General features: G+C 39.5%; 3 protein-coding genes and 1 long non-coding RNA gene across 5 annotated transcripts; all 4 read right to left on the bottom strand.

The window, feature by feature from the left end:
- Positions 1-708: 708 nt before the first annotated feature.
- On the bottom strand, positions 709-5,967 carry ciao2a (cytosolic iron-sulfur assembly component 2A). The gene is made up of 5 exons (XM_058644499.1): positions 5,770-5,967; positions 3,563-3,727; positions 2,303-2,352; positions 1,409-1,454; positions 709-1,086 (listed from the first exon to the last, which is right to left on the bottom strand). Exons 1-5 carry the CDS (start codon positions 5,795-5,797, stop codon positions 986-988), a joined length of 390 nt encoding a protein of 129 aa, XP_058500482.1. The 5' UTR covers positions 5,798-5,967; the 3' UTR covers positions 709-985.
- Positions 5,968-7,972: 2,005 nt separating this feature from the next.
- Positions 7,973-9,598, bottom strand: LOC131470300 (uncharacterized). The gene is made up of 3 exons (XR_009241877.1): positions 9,430-9,598; positions 8,689-8,828; positions 7,973-8,238 (listed from the first exon to the last, which is right to left on the bottom strand). It is a non-coding gene; the product is annotated as an uncharacterized LOC131470300 (long non-coding RNA).
- A 455-nt stretch (positions 9,599-10,053) lies between these two features.
- On the bottom strand, positions 10,054-15,431 carry LOC131469456 (UDP-glucuronosyltransferase-like). The gene is made up of 5 exons (XM_058644399.1): positions 14,537-15,431; positions 13,243-13,374; positions 13,069-13,156; positions 11,420-11,639; positions 10,054-11,153 (listed from the first exon to the last, which is right to left on the bottom strand). The coding sequence occupies exons 1-5, from the start codon at positions 15,392-15,394 to the stop codon at positions 10,871-10,873; spliced, it is 1,581 nt and encodes a 526-aa protein (XP_058500382.1). The 5' UTR covers positions 15,395-15,431; the 3' UTR covers positions 10,054-10,870.
- A 3,300-nt stretch (positions 15,432-18,731) lies between these two features.
- Positions 18,732-25,161, bottom strand: sycp3 (synaptonemal complex protein 3). Of its 2 annotated transcripts, none has more exons than XM_058644401.1 (8): positions 24,914-25,161; positions 24,010-24,082; positions 23,568-23,602; positions 23,363-23,480; positions 22,054-22,153; positions 21,028-21,126; positions 19,693-19,797; positions 18,732-18,880 (listed from the first exon to the last, which is right to left on the bottom strand). In XM_058644401.1, exons 1-8 carry the CDS (start codon positions 25,032-25,034, stop codon positions 18,827-18,829), a joined length of 705 nt encoding a protein of 234 aa, XP_058500384.1. In that variant the 5' UTR covers positions 25,035-25,161; the 3' UTR covers positions 18,732-18,826. The 2 variants fall into 2 exon arrangements, with proteins under 2 accessions (XP_058500384.1, XP_058500385.1); XM_058644402.1 differs by having other exon boundaries at positions 18,732-18,877.
- Positions 25,162-25,210: the final 49 nt, after the last annotated feature.

The raw sequence follows: 25,210 nt of genomic DNA, 5'->3' as shown, positions 1-25,210 counted from the left end.
ATTCATGTGTTCATCAGTGGTGAAGGTCTCAGGTCATCACACCGTCATCTGCCCCGTGTTCACCACGTCAGTATGAATCCACACAGCAGCTCGTTAATACATCGATAATACGTTTGAAAATAGACTGTAGATTAAAGTTAAAAAGACTTCATAATCCTGAAAACATTCATGTTAATCTGCAACATTTAGCAACAGAAGTCTGAAGGATTCAGAGACTGTTCTGCTGCAGCGAGTAACTTGTTCATCAGAGAAATCATCATTTCACTTTTACTCTTAGAACGTCTTCAAATTAAAAATGCTCCTTCACTGCTGCTTCGCTGCTGCTGCTTCACTGCTGCTGCTTCACTGCTGCTGCTTCACTGCTGCTGCTGCATCGCTGCTGCTGTTTGATCGGCTCCTCACAGCAGCAGCAGAACTCCACATCACTTCCACTCTGTTGTCTTCACTTCAGACCAAGAGCGCCCCTAACAGGTGAACACGGGTCATTACATCACCACATCACTGTGGACACATCACAAGTTAAAGATCATCTATTATTATAAGAATAATAATCATAATAATAATAATAATATATATATATTATATATATATATATATATATATATATATATATATAATAATAACAAGAATAAGAATGATAATGATAATGATAATGATAACTATAATAATGATATTTAAAAAAAATTATAATAATGAAAATAACACAGGTTTTAGGGAAAATCACAGTTCTTTATTAAAACATTATGTAAAATAAAAAAATATGTCCTCTCAGTGATTTGAGTTAGAAAAACTCGACTCCAGTAAAAAGAATCCTGTTAGAGCTCAAAGCGGTGAAAACGGTCCCCACAGGACGTCAGAAACCGTCTCGCAGTGTTTGTGTTTTGTCTTCTCTGCACACGACACAGGTGAAGACGCGGGGGACACGCGGGGGACACGCAGGGGACACACATTTTCCTTTCCCTGTGGAGTCGCGCTGCGGCTGGTGTCAGTCGTCGGGTTCGGTGACACACTGCTCCACGATCTCTCTCAGGTTGGGGTTCTCCATGGCGGCGGCCACTCGCTCCTTATCGTTGATCTGTTTGTTGACTGGAGACACAAAGACTCCGTTAGATCCAGGCTCGCTGCTGACCGCACAATAATCCCAGTTTCCAAGGAAACGCCCCCTGAACTCTCACACGCTATATGTATGTATGTGTATATATATATATATATATATATATATATGTGTATATATATATATATATATATATATATATATGTATATATACATATATATGTTACATTACATTACATGTCATTTAGCAGACGCTTTTATCCAAACTTACAATAAGTGCATTTAAACATTTGGGTACAAATAAGAGCTTCAAGTAAGCATATGTATAAAAGAAGAAGAAAGAAAAACACTTACTGTCTTCCTCAGTTGAATGAGTTCCTTCAGAAATGTAAATTTCCAGCTGAGAAGAGACGGAGAAACAAATGAGCAGAGAACAAAAACACAAAAGGTGATGAATAATGTGGACGCGCTGCAAACACAGAGAAATGCTAATAAAATCCACAGTAAACAACATCACACTGTGTCATTCTAATGTAGCAGCTCCTGTGTGTGTGTGTGTAATGAGGTGTTTATGACAATAAACCTTCCTAAACTGGACCTTTAACATACGTATCACACATTTGTGGAGAGTTCTAGGCTTGTCTTTTTTTAATAATTCCAAAATCTACTTATTATTTCAAAATCTATTTATAATCCCAAATCCCAGTGATTGGTCAGAGAGTGTCATCACTGAAGAGTCATGAGCGCGACGTCCGACACAAGAATCAAAGTGAACAAAGCTGAACTGTAGATTAAAGACTTCATAATCCTGAAAACATGTTAATCTGCAACATTTAGCAAAGCAACCGTGTTGAACAGAGGAGTGTGGTGGATTATTCAGAGACAGCTCTGCTGAAAGTCCAGTGTCCGAAAGACTGAACCATTCTGTCCACTGATCTGAACTCATGATTCACTTTCACCCAAAACAACTGTCGCGTAGAAAACCACGTCAACACAGTTTACTATGACGACTCCGCCCACTTTGAGGAGGAGCTAAGAAGTCATGGAAAACAATGTGACCTGCCACCTGGTTTGTGAGTGGCCTCACAAAGGCTAAATGTGTGTCCAAATATCACTAACACACACACGCACACACGCGCACACACACACACACACACACACACACACACGCACACACACGCACACACACGCACACACACACGCACACACCTGCACACACACACACACACACACACACACACTGCTCACCTTGTGTTTAAAAGGCAAACACCTCTGCAGCTTCACCTGTAAACACAGACCTGTGAACACAGAAAACAACACGTCAGATACGAGTGACTGGTTAACGTGAGTTTCACCCACTATCACTCACTCTCCCACACCAAACCCCATAGAGCAGCGGTCCCCAGCCTTTTTTGTGCCACAGACCGGCCTTTAATGTGTGCTGGATAAATACAACAAAATAAAATGATACGACTGGCATTACAACTGCCATTTTCTAAATATGATAATAAACGTGAATCCACTGTGTATGCAACTTTATCAGCATCAGCATCAGCATCAGCAGCAGCATCAGCAGCAGCAGCAGCTGCTCACCCTGCTTCACACAGATAGGATGTTGCTGTTGTGTTGATCTCAGGGTTTTGTGTGATGCCTTTGATCCAGAACAACGGCAGAGTTATTGTCTCAAACATACTTTTAAGGCCGCCGTCATTAGTGATCTCCAGCAGTAGATGTTCTTGTGACCGAGTCAAGCATCTTCACATGTGTCAAGAGTGAGTCACAGACAGATGTGGCCAGAGAATCCAGTCATTTTTCAAAATAAAACATCGTTCAATAAAACGGAAACAATGTAAGTTATGTATTCTTTCTGTGTGGCCCAGTACCAATTGACCCATGGACCCGTACCGGTCCGCGGCCCGGGGTTTGGGGACCACTGCCATAGTGAAAATCAGTGATTTTAACATCACAGCACACAGGAGTTGTTGATCCACTGCTGCCTCCTTCACAAGTCCTAATGTCTTGTTTTAGTGACTTCAGTGTTTGAAATCCTTTGTTCAGATTGACCTCAGTGACACAAAGTGACCACACGAGGCAGCAGAGGACCAGCAGCTCCTGTGTCCCCGTGTTCCTCTATGGACTTTGGTGTTGAGTGAGTGGTTTACTGAGCTTTTTTCTCTTTTGTGAGTGACACATTATTAAGAAAACAGTGTGGATTTTGGTCTGTCACTGTTATCTATTAAGAACCTTTTCTGTCACTGAAAACCTGGTCCTGGACCTGGCAGAACCTCATTTCTAGTCAAGGTTTGGCTTGTGGTTAGGTTAAGGATGGGGACAGGGCTTTGTTTAGTCCGTCCAAATGAATGGAAGTCAATGCAATGTCCTCAAAAGGATAGCTGCGCGAACCTCTGTGTGCGCGGACAAGCTGTCAGTTAGAGCAGCAGCTTCACTGAGGAGATAACGGTGTCAGACATCCACCACACAATTCTGTTAGTTCAGATTAAGACTCACCGATCAGCGTCGCCAGAGAGCAGTGAGGGACGGTTGGGGAAAACTTGATAATGATCAGGTACTCGTCTTCTCCGAGCTCCTGGACCTCCACACAGTTCTCCGTCACCACCTCCAGCTCCTCCAGGGTGTTGGGCTTCTCCGGGTCGCGAATCGACCGAATTACATCTGATAGAGGACGACAAACAAGAGGTGTCAACAATAAACACGGCTAAGAGTCAGTGATTGGTCTATAAAAAGAAAAGACTCTGAAAACAGTGAAAAAAAACAAACTCCATATAAAAAGTCATGTATTTGACTTTAAAACACTAGCAAACCCAATCACACCGAAATCTATTCAAAAAACTGCTATAAATCCCAGTGTGTGCTGTTCACATTCATCATTTCAAACTGCATTAAATCAAATTCACACATTTTAGAAAAAAATAGCTTCTGCTATGTTAATATTTAAAGAATTGTGTTTTCATTTCAGTACCAGAGGCAAAAGAATTCTAGTATTAACCCTTGTGTGGTGTTCGGGTCTGTGGGACCCGTTTTAATTTTTTATTAAAAGAAAAATGATACAATTAATTAATTTTTCAAACTGAGACTCACTGACTTTGGCTCATTTTCTGTGAAGAACATATATCATACACCCCCCCTACACATTTCTATTACATATAAGATGTCCGGGTCCACTGGACCCGGGGCTAATAGAAGTGTGGAAATTGATGTTCTGTGTACCACACACACACACACACACACACACACACACACACACACACACACACACACACACACAGCAGGCCTAGACAGGAGGAGGACAGAGTGTAGGTACACAGAACATCAGAGGGTCAAATGTGCGAGAAAATGAGAGCAGACAGTGTTGACAAACAATGTTGCAACCTTGTGTGGGAACCGCAGGTGCAGAAACACAAAAGAAGCCGTTCCCACACAGTTCCTCTCAAGAGAGACAAGTTTTTGATGATGATGATGTAGAGGGAGAGGATTCAGAAGAAGAGCTTTCAGAATTTGAGGATCACATTTCTGAAAATTCAGAGTCTGACAGTGACTCTGAAGAAGATGATGAGATTGAGCATCAGCCAGTTCCAAAACAAAGACGAGCCACAGGACCAACCGTCAACAGCCAGCCCCAGGACCAAGCCATCATCAGCCAGCCCCAGGACCAAGCAGTCAGCAGCCAGCCCCAGGACCAACCGTCAACAGCCAGCCCCAGGACCAAGCCATCATCAGCCAGCCCCAGGACCAACCGTCAACAGCCAGCCCCAGGACCAAGCCATCATCAGCCAGCCCCAGGACCAACCGTCAACAGCCAGCCCCAGGACCAAGCAGTCAGCAGCCAGCCCCAGGACCAACCGTCAACAGCCAGCCCCAGGACCAAGCAGTCAGCAGCCAGCCCCAGGCCCAGAACAAGCCAGTCAGCATGGAGCAAGTGAGGAAATATGGATGTCAAAAAATTCAGAAATTGAATGGTCTTCTCGCCCAAGAAGAGCCACCCCGCAAGGCTGCCAATGTGTTAAGGATGCAACCAGGGCCAACACGGATGGCAGTTACTCACACACAGGACATCAAGTCTTCTTTTGAGCTTTTCATCCCAGATTCCATCCAGGAAATTATTCTTGACTGCACTAATTTAGAAGGAAGACGTGTTTTTGGAGAGAGGTGGAAGGAAATGGACCAAACCCAATTACATGCTTACTTCGGAGTTCTCATCCTTGCTGGAGTTAACCATATATATTGTTTATACTGCTTGTAATTGGGATAAGGTAAACATCTGTTCAGTATTTTAACATAAAAGTGTTTGATTGTGAGGCATTAAAAGCCACAAAATGCAACGGGTCCATCAGACCCACAAACGCTGGCTGAGTAACAACAATATGAACATTACACAAGGGTTAAGTGATTTAGTCTGATCCGAGTTCGTGTCTACAACCAAACCCCATTCAGAAAACCGTCAATTGAATAAAGTCTTGCGTAATAACGTGTTGTCACAACTACGTCATAAACCACACGTACAAACATGATCTTATCTACACTTCGGCGCGTGACGTCATGAGAGCGCCCTTCCTCAAACGTAGCGTTTATATGAATCTTGTGTTTGCTCGTCGTTGTTTACTGTGATGTTTTGCGCAGAGTTGTGTGAGCAGAGAACGATCCCAGTGTGGTTTAGCTAACGCTGACACACGCGCGGCCTGTTGGTTTGAACTCACCGTAAACCTCTAACGCTTTCTCCTCCATCTTCTTCACCTTCAGCTCATCCCGCGAGCTCACACGTCCAGAAAACCGTCAGCGCTACTTCCATGCTTCTAAAAGCGCCATATTAACGCGAACCTGCGGCTTTTGACAAGAAAACAGCGACGACGACGAGTTCGAGCGGAGCTTCCGCAGATCTGCGTCATGTGACAGCGGTCATGTGACGTCAGCAATGACCTGCACTCAGGGACTGGACTTATCGTACATTATATGTGCTCGTGTTCACATATCAGAGCATATAAGTCTATACTCTATACATACCATAACATGTCACCATTAAACCACACACTCAGTTAAAAGGGGATCAAATAATCCATTTTAAGAAAGACATTGGTGATGTAATTAAAAATGTTAATGGTCTCAGTCCCTAACCCTTATCTGGCTACAATCTAGAATCCTTACAATTCTAAATGGCTGGACTCCAATATCTGTATATTATGTGTATTTTTGTCGTATTACTTTTGTTGTACTGCTGCTATTATTATACACTGTACTGTTTTATGTCTTGCTATTTAAAAAAAAAAAAAATTAAAGGCGACATAGACCAGAAGCTCCAATTAACGCTGCGTTTGTGTGTGTGTATCTGCGTCATGACCTCGTTTATCAAACCCTTAAGTTTCAGAACAAACAGTTCAGCCACTGCTGAGAAAATAGTGTTGTATTGTTTTCCTGGGCTCTGCGAAGCGGATCGGCACTTCCGTAGTTTGAAGACGTTTACTAACGTGATAACGTCTTCTTTTATTGAAACTTTATTTACACACGCATATTTCACAGACACTTGTTGACAAGAGACTTTTATCCCGGTGTGCGACAGGAATAGAGAAGAATAAATACTCGTGTTGACTTTTATGAACACAGAAATGTACTTTCTGTGAAATTTGTGAATAATTAATGTCACTTTGTAAACTATGAAATGTTATAGCCAAACTGCTAAAATATATAAATGCCGATTGATAAAGTTCTTTGAACATCACGTTTACACAATATAGTATCACGTTTTTGTGATATAATTATCACGTCAATACAATATAGTATCACGTTTATGTGATATAATTATCACGTTTATACAATATAATATCCCGTTTGTGATATAATTATCACGTCTATACAATATAGTATCACGTTTTTGTGATATAATTATCACGTTTATACAATGTAATATCACGTTTGTGATATAATTATCACATTTATACAATATAATATCCCGTTTGTGATATAATATCACGTTTATACAATATAGTATCACGTTTTTGTGATATAATTATCACATTTATACAATATAATATCCCGTTTGTGATATAATTATCACGTTTATACAATATAGTATCACGTTTTTGTGATATAATTATCACGTTTATACAATGTAATATCACGTTTGTGATATAATTATCACGTTTATACAATGTAGTATCACGTTTTTGTGATATAATTATCACGTCAATACAATATAGTATCACGTTTATGTGATATAATTATCACGTCAATACAATATAGTATCACGTTTGTGATATAATTATCACGTTTATACAATATAGTATCACGTTTTTGTGATATAATTATCACGTTTATACAATATAATATCACGTTTGTGATATAATTATCACGTTTATACAATATAGTATCACGTTTTTGTGATATAATTATCACGTTTATACAATATAGTATCACGTTTGTGATATAATTATCACGTTTATACAATATAGTATCACAAATTCCACTGTGAACACACTTCTGTACAATGTAACGTTTTGCATAATTTCATTTGTTTTTGCAAACTTTCAACATCATGGCAACCTGTCTGTTACAAAAAGGTGTGTTTAATATAGGCCTTCTAGGGTTACTACCCCAGGTAAATTTTTGGGCATGGATGTAGTGTGCAGTACCCTTAAAAGATCTTGACACTGCAAAAATTCCAATTCTCCTGTCAACACACACAGAGTTAAGGTGGTGATCTGCTGTTATGTCCAATGATTTCACCTTGTGTTGCCTTTCAATGTGTGTTTTGAGGTTTTTTCTAAGCACTGTTTTGCTACAAAAACCGCATGTTGTTTTAGAGTGCTTTGCCAACAATATTTTTTTTCGATGGGCTGCTGCTGGGGCTGCTGGGGTCACTGTGGCTGCTGGGGTCACTGTGGATGGTGGAGTTGCTGTGGATGGTAGAGTGACCCTAGGTGCTGGGGTCACTGTGGATGGTAGAGTGACCCTAGGTGCTGGGGTCACTGTGGATTGTGGAGTTGCTGTGGATGGTAGAGTGACCCTAGGTGCTGGGGTCACTGTGGATTGTGGAGTTGCTGTGGATGCTGTCTTGCAGCAGGTTATGAAATGCTTGATGAAATATTATTTGGTCGCAATGATTGTTGTGCAAAACCAACAGTGGTAGTGGCTGCTTTTCACACAGTCAAGGTGGCATCTGTATACACTGTATCCTAAAAGACAGATAGGAAAAGTGATTCAGACGTTTCAAGAAACACACAAAACAATACTTCTTTAAACCCTGTCTGAGAGGCAAATTGTTACATTACTTCTGAGAACAATCATTATTATCAGGGGCATCTATAAAAATGCAGGAATCTTGAAACTTTTTCTCAATATCTAAATTCTCAACAAGAGTGAAAATAAAATACACATTGACTTAAGATTCTACACACATGAAGTACAGTACACATAGATGACATGGCTCCAGCATTAGTTTACTTTACTTTACTTATTTTGAGTTTCTGATACTCAAATGGACGAGTTGAATAGTTTGATGGTCACAGTTATCCATGGTCAGGACAAACAGAAATAACATCACATTTAATAATACATAAGGCTCATGGGGAAATTAAAGCCTTTCAGCGTTGAAATGAAAAAATATTTGATAATTTAGGACTTACCCCCGTACTCCACCATTGACCTTTGGTGTCCCTGCAGATGAGCCACAAGCTTTGCATAGCTCCCCTTTTTTGTGCAGATCAGTGTCCGAGTCGCATCTCCTCAGCTCAGGGTCTGCTCCTTCACTGAACGTAGTGTTGCTCTATAAGAGAAAATGTCAAATAAAATTGTATTTTGTATTTTTACCATGGGAACATTTTTAATCCAGAATCAAGTAGTAATGAACTGGACTGCATTTGCCTATAAGACTTTCCCTGTCCTAAAATATATGCAGGCTAACTAAAATAAATCAAATCGTATGACACTGTTGACCGTGATTCAACAGAACTTCTCATTTCTAAACATGAAAAATATTATTCATCATTAAATCTTTTATCTTAACAATTGTAGAACTGAGGTCACACATTTTCAAATGAGCAAAGCTGTGAGTCATTTAAAGATTAAAAAACAGATAAATACTAATATATAGAGATCATATAGTTTATCTTATACGTTTCTTGGTTGAAAATGAGACAATGTTATATTGTCAATGTTATAACCTGTACATATAAATAAAAGAAAAAAAGGAAAAAAAGAAAAAAAAAGGGAGAAAATCGCTGCGTCTTGCTTGCTGTTACAATCGCTATCGTTACAGCATGCAGACATTACTGGTTAATAAACCGCACTTAATTGATTTAATGGATACAAATAATGACTATTCATCCAGTGTTCAATATCTAAATGTGTTTTTTATCCATTCTTACCTTTTCCTCCGTCATTTTCTCGTGTTACTTTTTCGGGTTCTCTCTTCATACTCAGTCAACGTAAACGTCATCACGTTTCAGACGCAGTCTCTTGAGAGCCAATCAGAGTGTCGTGTAGTGTGAGGGGTGTTTCGTTGAGTGTGAGGGGGTGTTTCGTTGAGTGGAGGGGTGTTTCGTTGAGTAAAGGGGTGTTTCATTGAGTGTGAGGGGGTGTGTCGTTGCGTGGGGGGGTGTCGTTGAGTGGTCTGCGGGTCTGCAGCTAGACCCTTCTCCTAAAAACTGCTGTCTCATGTTCGACCGGTGGCGTTTGCGGGTTTATTTCCAGGTTGGCGGCCCATAGAGCATGCGCAGTAGTGTTACTCCCATAATGCCTCTCGCCGAGACGTCCACGTTCTCCACTTCCTTGGCGCGTCCAGAAACAGCCGAAGGCATAATGGGAGCAACACAGTGAGAGCTGCTAAGAAAGAAGAACTCTCGTGTTTACTGTGATATTTAAGCATTTAATGGTATTTTTACAATGCTATATTTAGTATATTTGTAATTAGAGCTGAAACAATTAATCAATTATTAAATTAATCGACAACTATTTTAATAATCTGTTTAAAGCTCTTTTCAGGATTAAAACATGATTACTGATTGTTTAAGCTTCTTAAATGGGAGTATTTTCTTAATTTCTTTGCTCTGGATAACAAAGAAATCATTAAAAGTGAATCATTTTGGTTTGTGGACAAAACAAGACATTTGAGACCATCATCATTTTCAGGTTTGACAAACACTGATTAACATTTTTTAAGGTTTTCTGATATTTTATGCACCAAATGATTAATCGCCAGATTAATCGATTATGAAAATAATTGTCAGTTGCAGCTCTATTTGTAATGCATTTTATAAATGTTGATCGGCCTCAGCTAGAGTTCTCAATGGGCCTGAAAATTCGTCTGAAGTTCTGTTTGTGAATCCTATAGTTTTGTTTGCAAATGTAAAAGTTTTGTTTGTGAATCACCTTGGGCGGAACTTTCTCTGAAAGATGTAAGAAGCAACGTGTCACAACGACAGCTTGACAACTTCCACTATGCCTAACTTTTCCTTTTACAATGTCAAAGTCACCCACCTTACAAATGTGTTTAATCGTTAACATCTTCGGTTCTTGGAGCGATGTGTGTTTTTCCATGGGAGGTAACATTTCTTTTTTTTTTTTCAGTCTATCATTATCTCTTTATCTTGTCAAGTACGTTACAAGAATCCTCCTTTGTTCCAGATTAAAGCAGCTGGCCATCAAGGCAAAGCAAAATGTGTGTTTCGAAAAAACACACACAATTATACTGATAGTGATTTTAATCATAGAATGATTGCTTCTGGATGAGGAAAAGGACAAACTGCCCACTGCCTCAACCTACATCACTTACTTCATCACAGACTTTATAACACCGGAAGTATGTTACTACTCTGATTTTGTCTTTGCACGTCCTCTTCTGGAGCACACACGGGCGCAGACCAAGCAGCATTTCAGGGTCACCCACAGGGCGGTCACGAGAGCGATGATCAAACAGCCGATGATGTCCAGGCTGTGGTACTGAATCCAGTTCAGCTGGTGGGCAGCAACTCTCAGATGTGCAGCCCCTTTGTGCCTGATGACAAACTCGGTCCAGAAGACAGCCTGTTCCATCGGCTGAAGGGGACGATCCAGGTGTATGTGAGACAGCTGCACTATCCTCTCTTTGTAGCTAAATGGAGGAAAAATACTTTTACAAGTTAAAGGAGAACTATGCAGGGATTTTACTCTCATTTAACAGCGCTGGTGAATCCTAATGTTACGAGATGGCTATACTACGTCTAGTATGCACAGGATATGTAAATCCAAGTTAAAAAAATGATACCATTTCATATTTTAGACAAGGGAAGCTACACCTAATAGATGTCCAAATAGTAACCAATATAAAAAATAAAGGAAATATATATCCACACCACAATTTTCATCTACTTCTCTTACCTTTTATCATGGATGATTTTATTTACTGCTGCCAATAGTTTGTCTGTGGTCACATCATGTATATTGAGCGTCTCTGCAACACCACGTGTCACCATGCGAAGCATGTTGTCTTCCTGGTCCGAGAACAGTGGAAGTATCAGCATGGGTACAGCGTTGCAGATGGACTCGTAGATTCCGTGGGAGCCTCCGTGAGTGATGAAGAGTTTAGCCTTGGAATGGGCTGAGGAGCAAACATGACTTCTATGTAAACACAGATTCAAAATTAACCCTAATCTAAAAGAAAAAATATTTATTTAAAGTTGTATTGAAATTGTCATTAAAAAGGTTGACTGACGCTTTTAGAAACTGCATAATTTCTCTAATAATTCAAGGAACATCTGTCTGTCCTTCTATCTGTGCTCCCGTCTGCCCTTTGATGAGAATCATCACAGGACTTAACTGTGTTGAAGGAACTTGAACTGCATTGAAGGAACTATGAACTAAATTGACAGCAATGAGGAACTTTGAAATGCGTTAAAGGAACCTACACTACATTAAAGAACTTGAACTGCATTAAAGGAACTTTGGACTGCGTTAAAGGAACTTTGAAGTGCGATGAAGGAACTTTGAACTGCATTAAAGGAACGTAAAATAGCACAGAAGAAAGTTGAACTGCATTGAAGGAACGGTGAATTGTGTTGGAGTAACTGAACTTCATTGAAGGAACATAAAATGGCACTGTGTTGAACTGCGTTAAAGGAACTATGATGAAGAACTTTGAATTGCATTGAAGGGACTTTGAACTGTGCTGAAGAACCTTATTGAAGAAAGGACAACTTTGATCCCACTTGACAGTTTTCAAACTTGCCTTACTAAGAGCACCAATGTGCCATGTGGAAATGAAAAGAGATGCAAGAGATGCAAGAGATCTATCGCTAAATCAGCCGCTTCCACACACATAAAGACAGTCACAGCAATAGATAGAGGTTGACCCCTGCAACTCATCCAGAATGCAGCAGCTCGACTGGTCTTCAACTTACCAAAATTCTCCCACACTACACCTCTCCTCCGCTCCCTTCACTGGCTTCCTGTAGCTGCTCGCATCCGCTTCAAGACTCTAGTGCTTGCGTTCCATGCTACAAACGGATCCGGTCCAGCCTACATCCAGGACATGATCAAAACCTACACCCCAGCCCGCCCACTTCGCTCTGCTTCGGCAAACCGGCTCGCTGCCCCCTCACTGAGAGGATCGCAGAGGCACTTACAGAACTCGAGACTGTTCACTGTCCTCGCTCCCAAATGGTGGAACGAGCTCCCCATTGACATCCGGACAGCGGAAAGCCTCCACATCTTCCGCCGCCGACTAAAAACACATTTCTTCCGACTCTACCTCGACTAAGACGATAACGACGACGGAAAATAAGAAAAAAATATATATATATATATATATCGCACTTATGACTAGCACTTCATAGTTTGATTTACTTGAAGCTCTTACTTACTTCTAGCTCTTATTTGTACCCAAATGTTTAAATGCACTTATTGTAAGTCGCTTTGGATAAAAGCGTCTGCTAAATGACATGTAATGTAATGTAATGTAATGTAAAAAATGCACACAGCAATGTGACGATGAGTCCGTTGAAGCCTGAGATGTGGGTAAATAATGTTACCTAAGAGATCGTTCTGCGGTAGCCACTTCATGAGCTTGATGTTCTCGGGCACATTCAAAAGTGGTACTCCAGTATATCTCCATACAACCTGAAACATAAATAAAAGCCTCTTAACCCATTTCTCACATTTTAAATGCAACCACAATAACATTTAATTGAATGCTTTATTGTTACCCTTTGAGGAATTTGTCCAAAGACATCAAGGAACCGTTGAGCCTTCTCCACGGGCAGTTTGGACACCATTGATCCCAGGGTGAAGACAATAAATCCATCATCACTTGAGCCGTCCACAAACTCTGACAAGTCCTTTGGGGGGTTGGAGAAGACACAAACAGAGTCAAGAGTTTATATGTAATGTAAGAAAGTAAGTCTATAAATAATCCAACATGCACAAGCTTTTAACTGACATCATTTCCATTTGATCTACTGTGATACTTCATTTTCAAATACCCGAAAGAAAATCTACTTTCATATTTATTAGGGAATCTTCTTCTGTACATAAAATACAGCTCATTATTTGGCAATCAGCCTGTTGGTGCATGTATTGAATAGCTCATTATTTGGCAGTCAGTCTCTTCATGGATGAACAGAACAGCTCATTATTTGTCAGTCAGTCCAATGCTGGATATTTGGAATAGCTCACTATTTGGCAGTCAGTAGGGCTGTGGATATAGAGACTGGCTCATTATTTAGCAGTCAGTCTGGCTGTGGATGTAGATAACAGGTCATTATTTGGCAGTCAGTCTGGTGCTGGATGTAAAGAATAGCTCATTATTTGGCAGTCAGTTTCTTGGTGGATATAGAGCAGTGGTACCGGTCCGTGGGTCAATTGGTACCAGGCCGCACAGAAAGAATACATAACTTGCATTATTTCCGTTTTATTTATTATCTGATTCTGAACAATCTTTTATTTTGGAAAATTACTGGATTCTCTGCCACGTCCGTCTATGACTCACTCTTGACGCATGTCAAGATGCTTGCCTCAGTCACAAGAAGATCTACTGCTGGAGATCGCAAATGACAGCTGATCGAAAGTGCTGTGTTTTTTTTGCAGTGGGAGTGGGTGCTGCTGCATGTCCTGCACCACCCTCACACACTTCTCTGCCACTCCAGACATCAAGCAGCAAGAATGTTCCCACATTTAACACTTCATTATAGCATTTTGGTGTTTTGCTGAAACTCTTTATCCATATATAACCACATACAGCCAATCCCAGTGGCCCCAGAAGCCCCATGTATGTATCAAAAGTGTCACACTCAAACATATCTATACCAAACTATATAACACATATAATAGCCATGTTGTCACATTGAGCATCAAATTTAACTAATCATTTGTGGATATTCTCTCTACTTTCCAACTGTTTGCTTTCAAATCAACTCAAGAGCAGCATTTATGTGATTGTCTAAACATGAATCCAGGTGTATTGCATGCTTATTTATTCTGGATTATGCTTTCCATACTCACTGGTGGCAGAGGAGCACTCTTAGCACAGTTGATACCTCCAATGAAGACCATGTTTGGCATGACAGGTCTGGGCCATTCAAAAACAAAGTCATTTCTCAATAGCCAGATATCACCATGGCTAATAAGATCCTTGTAGGTCATGTCCTCTCCAAAATACCTGCTCACCATTTCATCATAGTGGCCAAGAAATAATCTGCATCCAAAATTATCCACAACAGACAGAAGCACATTTTTGACTCTCTCTGGGAAGTTCATGACATCTATATTTCCAGATAGCAACGAAGGAACAAAAGAGGGAGGACTGGGACACTGGTTTACACTGTATTCTAACCGACATGGAAGTCCACGCAGGAAGTACACAGTTGGAATGGAAAAGACACGAGCCAGTATGGAGCCACAGGGGTCGAGGGGGTCTGTAAGTATCAGATCGAAGCCGGCCTCTCTCAGTCGACTCATTAGCTGCTGGTTGTTAAGCAAACTTTCACAACCTCTAATGGCGTAATGAGTAATGTTAACCAACAGCTGTGCCGTTATTAACATGGACGTGAACTTTGGTAACTCGAGGAAGATTCTATCAATCAGCTCTTCCATGACTCCATCCACTTCACCTTGGGTATGTTCCACTGGGTAGATCTCAATCTTGAATTGCTCTAAGTCATGGATTAGGTTGGTTCCGGGCACCAGCACCAACATGTCATGACCCCTGTGGGTGAGCTCTTTCACCAGTAACTTCATGCTGCGCCAGTGGCTTCCATGCCCCGGCACGACCAGCACCTTTCCCGTTTCAACAGGCTGCAGACTGAGGCAGCACAGTAAAGCCACCAGCTTCAGTGCTGGAAACCACTTTCTGCTATTCATTGCTCCCTCTCCGTCCTGCAAAGAGCTAAATGTGCCTGATGTTAAAGAGTGTTTAAGTTATGTGCATGTCAGAGTAGGCGTGGCTGATTCTTCTGTCTGTTAAGACAGTGTTCAAGATAAACCAGGCCCCCCAACCCCCTGTGCATGCACACACTCTCACACACACACACCAAAGGTTGTCAGTTCAATTCCTGGCTCTGCTCACCTGAACACTAAATAATAATAGTAATACATCACATTTTTTTATAAACTTGTCAGGTCACTCAAAGACACCTTAACACCATAACAAAAGGAAGGTGGTCGGTAGTTCATAAATAAATAAAATGAAGTAATGAATGTTAAAACTATGGAAAGCGGCAGAGAAGGCTCTGTCTCCACGGTTCAGTGCTTGGTTCTGGTGATGGGGGTCAGGAGGTTGGAATCAGCAGATCGGTGAATGGTGGTTGAGGTAATCTCATTGAGGGCTTTGTAGGTGATGAGGAAGTTTGTACTGAATACAGAATTGGACAGGGAGCTGTTGGAGGTGGGGGTAAATGTGGTGTCTGGAGCAGGTGAGTAACTGGGCAGCGGAATTTTGGACCCCACGTTGCTCCTGACAGCGTGAGACTGGGTATGCAAGATGAGTGACAGAAATGTGCTGCACAGAGATGTGCTGTATGACAATGTGAGTGATAGAGTGTGATTGGGTATAGGGATGTAACGATTACCGGTATGACGATAAACCGCGGTAAAATTCCCGACGGTTATCATACCGTTTCAAATTTTAATTATCGTTAAAACCGTGATTGATTACCGCAACTGATTACCGAAAAACTCACAGTGATACTGCTCATTTCCTGGAGAAGCAGCAGCACCTGAACGGCACTCGCTCAAGCGGGCGCGCATGCGCAGTTTGCACTGTCTGTCCAGCGACAACACGGCTGAAGCCACCTGCGCTCCAGAGATTACCCCCGTAAAATCAGAAATCTGGGCATATTTTGTATTTTTAAAGGATGTTGAGAGTAAAATAATTGAAGACAATCAATGCTTGTGCAGAAAATGCAAAAAAAAAATCTCCGCGAACTTCGCGGCGCGAAGCCACTTCCAATATGATGAGCCATCTCCGTGACCACCACACACAACTTTTCAGCGGGTAAGTCAACAAAAACGGGATTTCGGAATAGTGGGAGACGTCATGGTTTGTCTCGCGAAAGCGAGTAGTGTGCAGACGACAAGTACCGTAGCAGACCAAAATGTGTTTGTTTCTGTGTTTTTTTATTTTATTTTTATGCTGTGTACGACCGCTGCTACTTAATTATTATCCGACACAGAGTGAGGACCTGTGTGTGTGTGTGTGTGTCAGTCAGTCAGATGATAATTATTATTATTAATAATAATAATAATAATAATAATAATAATGATAATAATAATCATATAATATAAAATATCTTTTTTTAAATAAAACTTGGTTAAAAGATTTCAGTGTGTGTGTGTTCAGTACTTTTGGAACATTTTGAACACATCTAACAATACCGTGATAATATTGATAACCGTGATAATTTTGGTCACGATAACCGTGATATGAAATTTTCATATCGTTACATCTCTAATTGGGTATGAATGGAAAAACTGCAGTGTAAAGCAGCTTTGAGTGGTAATCAAGACTACAAAAAATTGCAATATAAATTACAAAAAGAATAACAATATCTTTCACATTTAAGCTAGGAATCAGACACAAAAAACAGTTCCTGTAGTTACTGTTTAACCAAATATTTAACTAAAGTCTTCAACTGTTTTTCCGTCCATTCAAATCTTTAGACATACAGCCCCAGGGCTGTATGTTTTTTACTAGACCGACAGACAGACAGACGACTTTATTAATCCCTTTGGGAGGTTCACTCAGGGGAAATTAACAGCTCCAACATCCACACACAGCACTGTTAAAATTAGAGTCACACTTTACAGGAGACTGGAAAGATAAACACCCCAGGTACCAAACACCATAAAATATAGAATAGAATAAAATAAAATAAGATAAAAATAAAAATATAAAAATAAAAATGAAAATGACCCATGCTATATATATATGTATGTATACATACATACACACAACACATATATATATATATATACACATATACATACATACACACATACATACACATACATATATACATATATGCATACATACATATACACATATATATACATATATAGACATACATACATACATATACACATACATATATATATATATATGTATACATACATATACATACACATACATAGGTACACACACACCTACAGTTACCCCGTAATGCCCAGGGTTTTATTGCACATGTCTTTATGGTTTTATTGCACATGTTATTATGTTATTGTTGTGGTTATTGCACATTTCAGTGAGTTGTGATTATGGACAGTTGTTTGTTTAGTTCGTACTGTTTGTTTTGTTTGCCCTCCTCCCCCCCAGTGAGGAGTTGTACAGTTTGATGGCCCGGGGACAAACGAGTCCCCGAGCCTGCTATGCTTACTATGTATTACTATGCATTTTAGTGCCCTGGGCATGACACCAAACACACACACAGAAACACACCACAGTTTTTTTCTAGAAACTAATTCTTATTTAATGGGTAATTCTCATATTTTTCAACCTGGAACCTATGTTTGTAAATGTGGATGTGGACGTGAAAGGTACTCACAAAAAGTTTCAGAATTGGTCCAGTAGATCCCGACAGGTGGCAAAGGCTGCAGTGTAAATCTTACGAGGCGGTCGCCATTCTGAGTTACATACATACAAAGTTTTTTGGTTTTAAAGAAAAAATATTCATTTTGCATCAGAATTTTTTATCTTGAACTATATATTGGTCTATTGTATTTTGTAATTCTGCAAAACCCCTACTTAAAAATTCCTTTTCCCCAAACAGTTGGACTTGTTTCTCACCTGACCGGCCCTCCACTGGCCAGACTGGATGCTCAGTGGCCCCCAGGTCATTTAAGTTTGAGACCCCTTGAAAAATGGAGAAAAAATAACAGCACTCATTATTTGTGAAAAATGTCATTTGTTTAATGTTAATACTTCTTATGTTTCAGTTCTACTTTTCTTATAATTTTGCTGATTATACATACCTTATGCCTTCTTTTTCCTTCCCTTGTCTGTCTCTGAAACTGGGATCAATAAAGTCTAATTTAATCTAATATGTACGAGTAGTACGTTTAATTTAAAGCCGTTTATTTTGGCACTTTGAAGAGTTGTTTTTTCCAGTGAGTCTCGCGCCACCAATATGTGCTGTCTTCTTTCTATTTGTTCCTCACAGAGTCAAAAGTCAGTTGAACTTGACTGAGGATCGAAAAGTTTAAATTTCAGACAACGTCTTTATTTGTCATTCATAAATAATGAGCTCAAGAACAGTAACAGAACCACAACAGAACATTAAGGAGGAACAAAGGAAACGTTTAGAAGAGCATGGACCGCAGAGATTTTCGGACGGTGGCCATCTCCTGCTGCTGCTGTGGAAACACACAGACAAACAAATAATCCAAATTAGAGTTTGATGTTTTAACTGTTTAAATGATCAAATGTAGTGAGTTACATTTTTATTTACAATTAGACATTAACAGCAGGGCTGGGAGATATGGGATCATTAAATTCAAAGACTTTTCATGGAACAATTTCCCTCAAATTCAAGGACAGAATGTGCTGACGCGGCTTAAGATGGGAGGACAACTTGTCTCATCTTCGTCCATGATAGCTTTGTCCACTTTTATTGATTTGCAGCACGCTCTGCATCTGGACAAGTGATTGTCCTTTTTGGGATCTTGGCTCAAGGTCAGTCTTTGTAATTTGCCTTTGGTGAGACAGAGATCTTGGAATGTTTATTTCCCAGGCATCACATCATCATTTACTCACTCATTGTTCTGCACGGAATCTCACGTCAACGGCGGACAACACTGCTAGTCATTATGACTCTGGGTAGGCCTAGTCTACGTACATAAAGCAATTCAGGTCATGAAACAGTAGGTGGCGTTGTAACAAACAAGGGAGACATTTACCTAAATATCAACTTCTCTATGATAGCACAAAAATCAAGCACTTTCAATGACCCATGACTATTTAAGGCAATTTTCCAAAACATTCAAGGGCCATGAATTTTTTTTAATTCACAGCCTTTCAAAAATTTCAAGGACCTATTGGAACCCCGTCTCATCAATTCCCATGAAAAGTCATTTACAGGGAATTTTGGTACTATTCCTAATGGAAGCGCAAAAAAATATGTACCGGTCCGGACCGTTGCACTTAGTGGAAACGAGTCACAACTCACCATGTCCATGAGGATCTTCTTCTGCAGTGTGTTCATTTCCTTCTTTAGCTCCTGCTGCGCCCCCTGCAGGAAGGACTCATGAGTCTTCTCCATTTCCTGCATGTTCTAAAGGAAACACAAGCACAGAACTTTCACTCTGCTGATCACACAATGAATTGTGTCTCAGAGTGAAAGTTGAGACACAGGGATAAACGTGTGAAGGCAGTGGCTTTCATTTCAGTCCACTGAGGACACAGACAAACAAAGTCGACCTCTTGAGCAACACACTGATGACAACGAATAATGAACAAATCCGCAGACTTGACTTGCACACAGCAAACATGAAATTGCACATATTAACAGATAAATCTTAGGATTTTATGAATCTATATCAGATTCTCCAAATGTAAAATGATATGCTGCCAACCCCCAACAAGAACAGACTCAACACAAATCACACACATGCTGCCAAGACCTCTCAGACTCCATACTCCTTCCATCTGGCCACCGTTGCAGGTCGATCACCTGAATAAAAGTCATGTTTAGCAAAGGTTTCATCCCCATTGCAATAACTGATATCTGTCAGTAAGTTTCCATGTGCAGTCTAATAGAGCTAAGGCCACAGACAATCGGACAACTTGCAAGTATACAGACGGAGGAGAAAATCTATTAATTGGCCGTGTATGTCTGACTCTGCCTCTATAGGTGGCGCTGTATCTCTCTATAGGCTAGAGCGTATTGAATCAGTTTCCTGTTGACCTTTAGGTCACAGAAAAACAACAGCGTTGATGGGCGGTGCTGTGGTTCTGTGTAATTCATATCTGCTGTACATAATTATTATTATTATTAGTATTATTATTATTATTATTATTATTATTATTATTATTATTATTATTATTAATTGTGACACAAATTAGATGGAGCATGGCTCTTGTTTGTCGCATCCACATATAATCAAAGGATCAAAGGCTGTGAGGACATTTTGGTATGTGCACCGAAGTCTCCAGTCCAACTAAGCGTATACAATTGGGAAAATCGTGACCCAAAACCACAATACAAACTGAACCATGGGGTTGTTGAACTGTTGCACCCCAAGTATACATGCAGGGGTAATCAGACTATGAATCGCATTATCCAGGTATGTAAGTCCGACTAAGACTAGCTTGATTTTAGTCGGACTAACACGTTTTCGTGTACTTGAGTGTGTGTGTTCCTCGCAGCTGCACAAAAAGTGACAGTTCTGCAAACGACAATAAAAACTTACTTCTAATCTAATCTGATATGGATCAGGAAAATTTAAACCAGTCCTATGAACACAGACGGACATGAGCTCTGGCTCAGTTTCAATGTCCTCACCTTGACAAACTGCTCGTACAGCTCCCGGACCTTCTTCAGCTTCTGGCTCTGCATCACTCTGGCCTGCTGCAGGATTTTCTGCTGCTGCCGGAACAGATTCTGTCCAGACAATGTATCATTTGAGAACACCATCATTTCCAGAGTTAAGAAACTTTTTTGTAGAGCGAGGTGATATGGGAAAAAAAATTATTATATTATATAAATTATTACCTTTCACTTTCACTATGTTAGAAACAATAAAATTGACTATAAATATGAAGTAAAGTGTCAAAGTCACTTTTTAACCCTTAGGGACAGTTTTTAGGCACTTTCCCTTCTTCATTTTTGTGATAATTTTGTCTGTGCTCATGCATATTCATAAATGAATTTTGGCAAAATTGTGTATTTTTATTTCATTATTATTATTTATTTATTTCCAGCCCTGCTTCTGCAGTCAAGCTAAAATACACTGTGTACAAACAAGAGTCACACTCGTACTGTTAAGCGCCAAAAATGTCCCATTCAAACTGCAACTTTTACATCACACTTCCATTAAAGCACAATACGTGCATTGTACTATATCTGAGTGTCAATCTGGGCTTTTGCCTTGGAACATTTTTCTACTCTCCGCGTATGGAGAAAAAACATGCTATTTCCACTAGATGGCACTGTCACAAGTGTTGCTGCTACTCACTGACATATCGCAGGCTGTAATAATGCATTTAATTAAAGTTTTTTTATTATTAATTAATTAGTATTTGATATCAATAATCATGTATAATTTTTCCTTTGTCTTTCTGTGACTAATATTAAACCCAGCCCTAATAGAATTTAGTCAGTTCCATGTATTTTTTTAATATATATAGATTAAAAAATACATGGAACTGACTAAATTATATATATATAATATTAAGTGTGTTTTACAAATGCATTCAAAATAATAAATATGATAATTATCAATGCCACAGCCTTTAAAACCAGGTAAAGTCATCACAGATACTTTATCATAATAACAAAATCTATATGTCACTTATTGTTAGAACTGACGTTGAGCTTCTCCTCCTGCTCTTCAGCTCTCTGGGCCTCAGTCTCCCACTGCTGGAGGGCTGTGTTCACCTGTTGACTGTACTGTTGAGTGATCTTCTGTCTGTAGACACAGTGTTACCATAGCAACACAAACAGCAAGATCAAATAATGGCAAAATAATGGAATACATATATACATTGTGTCCATATGCTCATTCATTCTTAAAGCGACCCTACCTATATAAGTTACAGATGAGCTGTACCTTATATAGGTAGGGTCACTTTCATTAAAAACATGGCTGGACACACAAAGCGGTTTTAGCCACTTATAGAAAAGTCTAATCTGATAAAGCCTAAACTGCTTATGTCTATAATATCTAAAGAATATGTTTGCTGCTTTATCTCACTGTTAGACAGCCTTCTCCAACAGGAAACTGAGTTTTTTTTTGCCACTTTGCAAACCGCTTACTCTCCCAGACCAAAGCCCACACAGAAAATCAGTGATTTTACCTCACAGCACACAAGTGTTCTTGATCCACTGCTGCCCCTATTGATAAGCGTAAATGTGTCATTTTGTGACTTCGGGATTTGACACAGTTTATTATGATTTAATTAACTCAGTGACACAACCTCACCACAGGAGGCAGCAGTAAACCAGCAGCCCCTGTGTCCCCATGAGATTAAATCACTGATTTTCTCTATAGACTTTAGTGTGGGAGAGTGAGTGGTTTACAAATGTCAGAAAAGGCCTATCTTCTAGGTAAAGGTTAGTGATTCTACTTCTACAGTGTCGGGGCCCACTTTGAAATCTAAAAAAAAATACATCTTCTGAGGTCCACACCCAAACCTTAAATCACAACTCTGATCAACATGCAAGACTAGGATTGATAATTCCAATGTTTTGGGACTACAAAAATCCAGTGCCGATTAATAATCAGTCCACTCGACTTGTGGTTATTACAGCTGGGCTCCATGACACATTTGATAAGAGGTTGAGCTTTACTTAAATGTGCATATTTATCTACCAACATAAATAACAATTTAAATAAACAAATGAACATTGAATGCAAATACTGAAATGACCGACTGACACTGTGCACTTACACATAAAATGTCACAATATTTATATTTTATATATTTATTATATATACAATATTTATATATATATACATACACATATATATATATATATATATATACATACATATTTGTAGTATATGTAGTACCGTCACAACCCGCAACTAGGAATCACTGTCCCAAGAAAAGCTGTGATCTTTTTTTTTTTTACTGAAATTGCAAGTGGGGGGGTGGGGGGGGATAAACGGTGTCACCTCTGGCTGTGGTGGTTGTTCCACAGCTGCTCCAGTTTCTGTTGACTTCCCTTCATGTAGTTCTTGGTGAGGTTCTCTAGACGTTTCTTCTTGGCCTGCATCACTTTGCTGATGTCGGCTGGAAGCGGAGCAGACAGCATAGCGGTTCCAGTTTTTAAACACAGTGAGAAATTGGGGCGGAGCTTTCCATACCGTTTCACCTCACCTCCAAATCGCTCCAGCATCGAATGAACCTCGTTGCTGCAGAGGCACAGGGAGAGAGAGAGACGTGACTTCACTGTGATAAAAAATGTCTAAAAAACCTTGAAATGATGACATGTTTGAATGTTCAAAAAACTAAATGATTCCACATGAGGTACTATAACTGTTGTACTTTAACTACATGAGGTACTTTAACTGTATATAACTACTACTATATTGTATGTTCACTGTGGTACTTGAACATAACGCTATGGTACCATAGCTATAAAACAATTGTTTTACTGTCATACATCAATTACACAAAGTTATTTTACTTTAACATTAAAATAAGAGATGTTATGTTGAGAATAACTTTATTGTTTCACCCGTAAGAATATTTTGAGGATCCAAGTACAAATATTACATAAATGTTTGCAGTATCTGTAAATGACGTAGAGAAAGAGTACCCGACAGCAGTGACAGACTCCTCCACTGTACATTCAGCCACAGGTCTCTTTGATGACTTGTCCACAGTTTCATCTTAGAAACAATGATAAAACATTAAAAGAAATGTGTGTGTGTGTGTATACATATATACATATAGGTACAGTACTGCGCAGAAGCCTTAGGCCACCATTAGATTTGTTGTTTTAGCAATGCTATAACAACAATAGAGGATAATTCTTTCTATTTCAATTTACTGGAACACATCCAGAAAATATGTACGCAGTTTTTTGTTTAAAAAACAAAACAAAAAAAACATCCTCTACAGGTGTCAAGTATGTAGCATGATCTACCCTTACGCTTGAACAATAACACAGCTCTGTTAATACTGGAGTGGAACCTTAATTAATGTTACTTCCTGTGTTTGTCCTACTATTCCATTTAAAGAAATATCTAGTGTAAAAAACGTCTATTACCTCAGGTTTATTCAAGACATGCTTGAGCATTACATACACATGTTGCATGAGTTAAACCCATATTAAACTCATTGACAGCTCGCTAATATATAAGACCAGCTTTAAGTCGCATCACTTCATTCCAAAAAAAACAGAGCTGGTGGTGCCTGAAACTTTTGCACAGTACTGTATATATGTATATAATTGATATAATTCACCTGTTCATGTGCACATGGTAGCTTTTAGACTAAACTGAACTATCATTTTGATAAAGTGAAACATTTATTTTAACAATAAACTATAATTTCATAACATGAAACATGTAGTTTTAACAATAAAGTATCATTTTTTTACGTGAAACATATATAATTTTAACAATACATTTATAACGTTATAATACTGCAGCAGCTTCCGCATATAATTACTCACACAGGTGTAAAACTAACACGTTAGCTTAGCAAGGCTCCCTCACCTGTGACGTAGTTGTCTGAGCCGCTCATCTCTTTCTTGTCCTTTTCCTCGTTGAAATCAAAACATTTGATGTCTTTTTCATCCATGTGTTTTCTCTTCATTGTTTTTTTCCCCGTTGACATTATTTCACCCTTTACTTATGCTACCGTAGTTGCTTTCGTGGCTAACTGGCCTGACCGTACACAACAACGGGGCTCAGACTGAGATTAGCCGACCGAGCTAGCTGGCGTTTCCCGCTCGAACCTGAGATGCGTTCATGGGCCTCACTAGAGTTGGAAAGAACGCATTCAATATTTAC

Source organism: Solea solea, chromosome 12 (genome assembly GCF_958295425.1).
Source record: "Solea solea chromosome 12, fSolSol10.1, whole genome shotgun sequence".
NCBI classification, from domain to species: domain Eukaryota; kingdom Metazoa; phylum Chordata; class Actinopteri; order Pleuronectiformes; family Soleidae; genus Solea; species Solea solea.
The sequence above is the reverse complement of the archived record's forward strand: the minus strand, read 5'-3'. Positions and strand labels throughout refer to the sequence as shown.